General features: G+C 33.9%; 1 protein-coding gene across 2 annotated transcripts in view; it reads right to left on the bottom strand.

Annotated features, from left to right (window-relative positions):
* LOC145277073 (A disintegrin and metalloproteinase with thrombospondin motifs 9-like) overlaps window positions 1-6,000 on the bottom strand; it is a 314,902-nt gene that overhangs the window by 195,318 nt on the left and 113,584 nt on the right. For both annotated transcript variants that reach the window (XM_080128762.1, XM_080128775.1), the window contains exon 3: window positions 1-100. This exon is cut by the window's left edge and continues 57 nt beyond it. In XM_080128762.1, the coding sequence (XP_079984888.1) occupies window positions 1-100 (100 nt within the window). The remainder of the gene's footprint in view (window positions 101-6,000) is intronic.

Genomic DNA, 6,000 nt, shown 5'->3' with positions numbered 1-6,000 from the left:
TTAAATGTGGCAACGGGGAATTTAAAACTGTTTTTTCATTGGCACGTTTCTTTTGTGGTTGAATTAAATATCTTTCGCCATTGAAAATAAAATGTCCTGTCTGAAATGAAAGGAAATGGGCGAGAAAACATTAACGACGCAAAAAATAAATAATTAATAAAGAAAAATAAAAATAAAAACAAAGATAATTTATTATCATGAAGTGAATGAAAATAAACAGCGAGGAGTTTTTTTTAGATCTTAAAATAACGCGGACAGCATCAGACAACATGGGATCAATTACTGTCAGATGTTCAAAGTTTCATCCACATTCTTAAAAAAAAAAAAAAAAGATTCCGTGTATGTGTGTGCATATTTGTGTACATTTGCATAAAAGAAAAAAAAAACAGCATTCACTCAGAGTGGGTTGAACCAGCTTCCTCCGAAAGAGGAAATTTCTAGTGAATGTCATTTTCATATATGCGCGCGCAATTATTTTACCGATATTAACAATAATCAAAACGGTCTTATAAAAAAATGAATGATTTAATAAAGAAAACGTTTCCCTAGAAATCTTACAAAAGTAAGAGAAAAGGTAAGGAAGCAGCCGATTCCTCTCTCCCAACAAAGACGCTTAATTGTTCTCAATCGAATTGATTTCTTTTGGAAAGAATCAGATTTCTAAGATGATAATTGTCACTTCTTTATATGCATAAATAGTAAAGTTTGCAAACCACTTAACTCTGCAACCCCTAGTCCACCTTCAATTAACACGAGAAAAAAGAAAAAAAAAAGAGTATTTCAATTGTCTATGATGCTATACCAGCAGACATATACAGTAAGCTTATCAATAAGTGTTCAACACCAGCATGTGGAACATCGCATTACGCATAGATTGACAGCTTATAAATTCTCAGAGGCCTATTGATGGGGGGGGGGGATAATATTTTTACTTTAAATATTTATTTTTACCTAATGTTTTATGCTTATATATTACTGTAATTACTGTTAGTTGAAAGATTCTAACTCAGTTGATAAGCCACCTTTAGCCATACACGCACTTGTATAATTTTGGCAGCAAGTCATTATTCAAGCACGTCTGATTGAACACGACAGTTATTTTTCCGATTTTTCTGGACATCTCCATTCGCTGAACAGTCTTTTCATTTCAGCTGTTGTACGATGTGGTGTGGCCTATGTATGCATTGTACGAGTTTCCGAACCCACTCTAAAAACTCATATATAGGCTACACCACAACAACACTCTCGTGATGCCTAACCTATTATTTAACTGACAATAGCGCTATAAAATAACACCTAACATTCCATGATAAAAATCTACAGTCGTTCGACATTAGAAATATCTTGACTAACAATACTAAAATTCGATATCTTAACAATTGCACACGGCAACTAAAATTACTAGAAGCCATACTTATAAAAAAACTAGCCTCTTTTTAACCGGATCTCATTTAACACCGGGACAAATACAGTAACAGTATTCAATAATTAACAAGAAACTAAATAAACTATAAACTAAGAAAATCGAAATTAAAAATAAAAATAATTCGTCCTAACCTTTCTGCACCCACCTTAAAAAGAAAAAAAAAAAAAAAAAATTATATACACACACACACACACACACACACACACACACACACACACACACACACACACACACACACACACACAGTCTCAAAGAAAACTATAACCATCACTCCTGATGACGATCGAATACACCGATAGAAAGCGCTGGAGAAGAATATGGCTGAACAACAACTTTTGGGCGCCATTTTATACAACATGCCAGCTGAAATAAAAAAACCGCTTAGCAAATGGAAAAGATATCCAGAAAAAATCGAAAAAAAAAATAAATAAATAAAAAAAGTCATGTTCAATCAGACATGCTTGAATATATGTGTGTGTGTGTGTGTGTGTGAAGAGAAATTATAGTATTTTTTTTTCAATTAAATTTAAGAGTTAAATAAAACAGAATTGATATAACAATTTGACAATTCTTAAGATTTCAAATTTTAAAGACTGAAGATAGGATGCATACCATTGGGAAATGTAAGTGTTTGTTACGCCATATCTATTATAATGTCACCAAAAGATAAGTCTACAGTCTGTACAAAGAATGATAGTTATTTTGTCTGTTTAACCACCTTTTGAAACATGCAACATACTAGAAGAAAGATGCCATGTTACTCGGGATTGAATGAGAAACAAGAATCCATCTTTCACACATGAAGCCATATTACTTTTTCTTTTTATGTTTTGGCCTCTAATATAGTTGGAATGCTGGGAAAATCTAGATTAGTGTTTTACACATACGACTTGAGTTTCAATAATGTAGTTGACGTTGTGGAGAGGCACAGTGATATTCGAGAATTCTTCCATCATCTTCCTCAGAAAATTTTACATGCAGTTAGTTTTTATGTAGATTCTCTAACCTTTCTTCATATGGAAAGCACACAGGTATTGATACACACGCATAATACCAAATATAATTTATTATAGACTTTAATACAAATTAGACATTCAAATGGCCGTGTTCGAGTGTTTCTTCAATACCATTCATATAGCATTTTTAAAAATATGTTGCATTGTTGATTTAAATAATAGTAATCAGTTTGAATGATAGTATAAGATTTTTTTTTTTTTTATTTATTACATTTTCACCCCAAACAGGGCACATTGCCACTTTGGTGTAGGGGGCTACTATCAGGGGAAACATCTACTGGGGTACTATGTAGGGATTAGGGCAGCGAGATGTTGGTTCACGTTGCACTTGAACTTATGCATGTCAGTACAGTTGGGGAAGCAGTGACCTGGAATGGAATTCCAAAGTCTAGCAGTTCTGGGGAAGAAACTACTGGAGTAAAAAGATCTTTTACATCTAGGGATCTCTACAGTGTGGGGGTGGGATTTTGCAGCTTGTCGGGTCTGTCGAGGGTGTTCACGTCGTGGGGGCACAAGTGCTTGCAGTTCTTCAGAGCATTCACCATTATAATACTTGTAGAACAGGCAGAGGGATGCAACGTTTCGACGATGGGACAGAGGCTGAAGTTTAGATGCCAGTTTAGGGCCTATCAGATTTGCGACTCTTTTGAACCCTGTCAAGGAGCGAGAGACTAGTAGCCGATGCACCGGCCCAAATATGACAGCAATACTCCATACATGGGCGAATAGTGGCCTTATAGAGGTACAGGATACTTTCGGGTGTTAAGTTTTCTAGCACGGTAGAGAGAGCCCACCTTCCTTGCAGCGGCCCTGGCAATGCCCTCGATGTAATTGTTCCAACTCATGTTTCCTGTGAACGTTAGGCCAAGGAGCTTGAGAGACGTACTCTCAGATAAAGAGTCGTTGGCCATTGCTATAGGTGGTAGAGAAGGTTTCTTGTAATTATTGAATGAAACCAGTTTTGTCTTGGTGGCATTGAACGTTACCATCCATTTTTGTCCCCATTCCACTACTGATTGGAGGTCATCCTCTAGTGTATCTGCCATTACTTTAGATATATGTTCGTTTGTTTTCCTGTCGTGCCTGCTATAGAGTGTGGTGTCATCAGCATATATACCCATCTCAGAGGCAATCTTGTCGGGGAGGTCATTTATGAATATCAGGAACAGCAGAGGTCCAAGGACAGATCCTTGGGGCACTCCCGCATTTATATCATATTGTTTAGATGTACGACCGTCGAGGACAACCTGGATTTTTCTCTTATCTAAGAAGGATTTAATTATGTTAAGTATTCTACCAGTGATACCGTAAGAACTAATCTTCCTGAGGAGACCCTCATGCCATACCCTGTCAAAAGCCTTAGATATATCTAGAGTTACCGCTCTGCCCTCTCCCGCTTTGTCCAGTGAATGGTATATGCGTTCAGAGATTACAGTGAGGATGTCTGCCGTGGAGCGGGCTTGTCTAAATCCATATTGATGGTCGGTCAGAAGTTTAGCATCTGTAAGGTGACGGACTAGAGCATGGTTAATTAAGGTCTCAAATATTTTGGCAAAAAGTGGGAGGAGGCTAATAGGGCGATAATTTAATGGGTCAGTTCTTTCGCCAGAATTCTTGAATACTGGTACTACAGAAGCAAAAAAATAACATTCATGTGCTCGTATATATAACGAAATAAAACACTACCATTTTAAATCTTCAAAACAGTTTTTCACGGTAAACAGCTGATGATCCCTACTAATATTACGACTAGTGTAAATTCTTGGAAACAAACTAATTCAGTGATTGACATACATATGTGTGTCAATCACTGAATTAGTTTGTTTCCAATATATATTATATATATATATATATATATATATATATATACACACTAGCATTTCAGCCCGGCATTTAGGTGTATGTTGAGCAAAAAAAAAAAAAAAAATTTTTAAAGCGGTCAGTTTTTTTTTTTTTTTTTTTTAAACTTTGACCCCTATTATAACCCCTTACCATTTATTGTTTTGGTTTCAAATGAAGTTATTAAGTTAGATCCATGTCCAAGGAAACTATATCTAAAATTTCAAGTGTTTTGACCCAAAATTGTCGGAGTTTGGTAGGGTTCTCAAAGGTCGAATTGTTGAACTTTGGCTCCTTAACAGCCAAATTTCTGGCCAAAAACTGATCAAAGATTTTCCCAAATCTCGGTACTCTGTATATCAAATTGCGAGTCTGTAGACTTAAAATTGACAGTTATTGCGTAGGGAAATGTACACACACACACACACATTGGAAAAAAGATTCCATCAGAATGGTCTATTATAAGAAAAAAAATTCAGAAAAGAAAAGTGGATTATATTTTTTATTTACAGAAAGTTTAGATGATTCATCAGTACCGTCGGTATCAAACCTGATAATAGGGGACCGTTTTAGATATTCATATCAAGTTCTGTTCAGGCAATACTCATCTGTTTTATAACCGGGATTGGAAACATATGCATACATTACAAGACCTCGTTCAAATCGATTTTTTGAACAACCTAAAATTTAATAAAATATAAAAAATTTGTCCGTTTAATGTTTTGGACGCTAAAGAAACCAAAAGAAAAAGGGGGAAAATAAAATAAAAGGAGAAATTGTATATACTTAAAATTTGTCTATTAGTTTTGAAAGTTGGATAACTTTAAAGACTAATATATATATAATCTGAAATTTTATTCAGTAATTGCAAAAGATTAATTGACTTACAAGCATAGGAGTTTTCTAACGATGCACTACGTACTTGAGGTTTTATTTTCCATGAAGTTTTAAAAGGTTAAAAAACTGGAGTTGCATTCCAATGATTAAAGAAATATATACATTTTTTTTTCCAATTTAAATCATTTGTTTTTCATGCTGTCATACGTTGGACGGCTTTAAAAAACTGACTTCAAAAGTAAAGTATTTTTAGTCAGGATTTTCACAAATTTCAAAAGTAATTCATAGCAAATATTCTGACTTTTTTTTTTTTTTTTTTTTTTAACTCCAATTTATTTCAGAATTCAAATATCTTATCAGTCACCTTATCTTTCTTCATACAATAATCCAAACAATAAAAATCAAGATAAATTGAAGACTTCTCAAAAATTTCCAATAGAATGTTGATAGATCATTAATTATTACATTTTCCTTTTAATACTTTTTTGGTCTTGCGATGATGAACATACAAATCCACCCTGACGTATTTTTTTTTTAAACGAAGTTAATCAACGCTTGTTTCCTTAAAAGTTTCTCGTACACATTTTGAATAAAATGTTAAACTATTCATTAGTGTTGGGATTCATTTGTATTAAAACAAAATTAAAATTAAAACAAATTTTAATTGTTCTAATTGGCTGAAATTTATAATTTCAGCATCAGTTTATGTCTATTACTCACACCCTCTCATTTTATGGTCTCTAAGCTTTTATTTTATACTGTGTCTATCACTCTCGTTTCCGTCTCTTTCTTTGTTTATAACAGTCGAAGCTAAAAAAAAAAAACTATAAAAACAAGATTAGAATAGAGGATACATCACAATTATCAATACTACCGGACTTT

The sequence above is a fragment of the Euprymna scolopes genome, chromosome 1 (assembly GCF_053919585.1).
Source record: "Euprymna scolopes isolate OS-2025 chromosome 1, ASM5391958v1, whole genome shotgun sequence".
NCBI lineage: Eukaryota > Metazoa > Mollusca > Cephalopoda > Sepiida > Sepiolidae > Euprymna > Euprymna scolopes.
The sequence above is the reverse complement of the archived record's forward strand: the minus strand, read 5'-3'. Positions and strand labels throughout refer to the sequence as shown.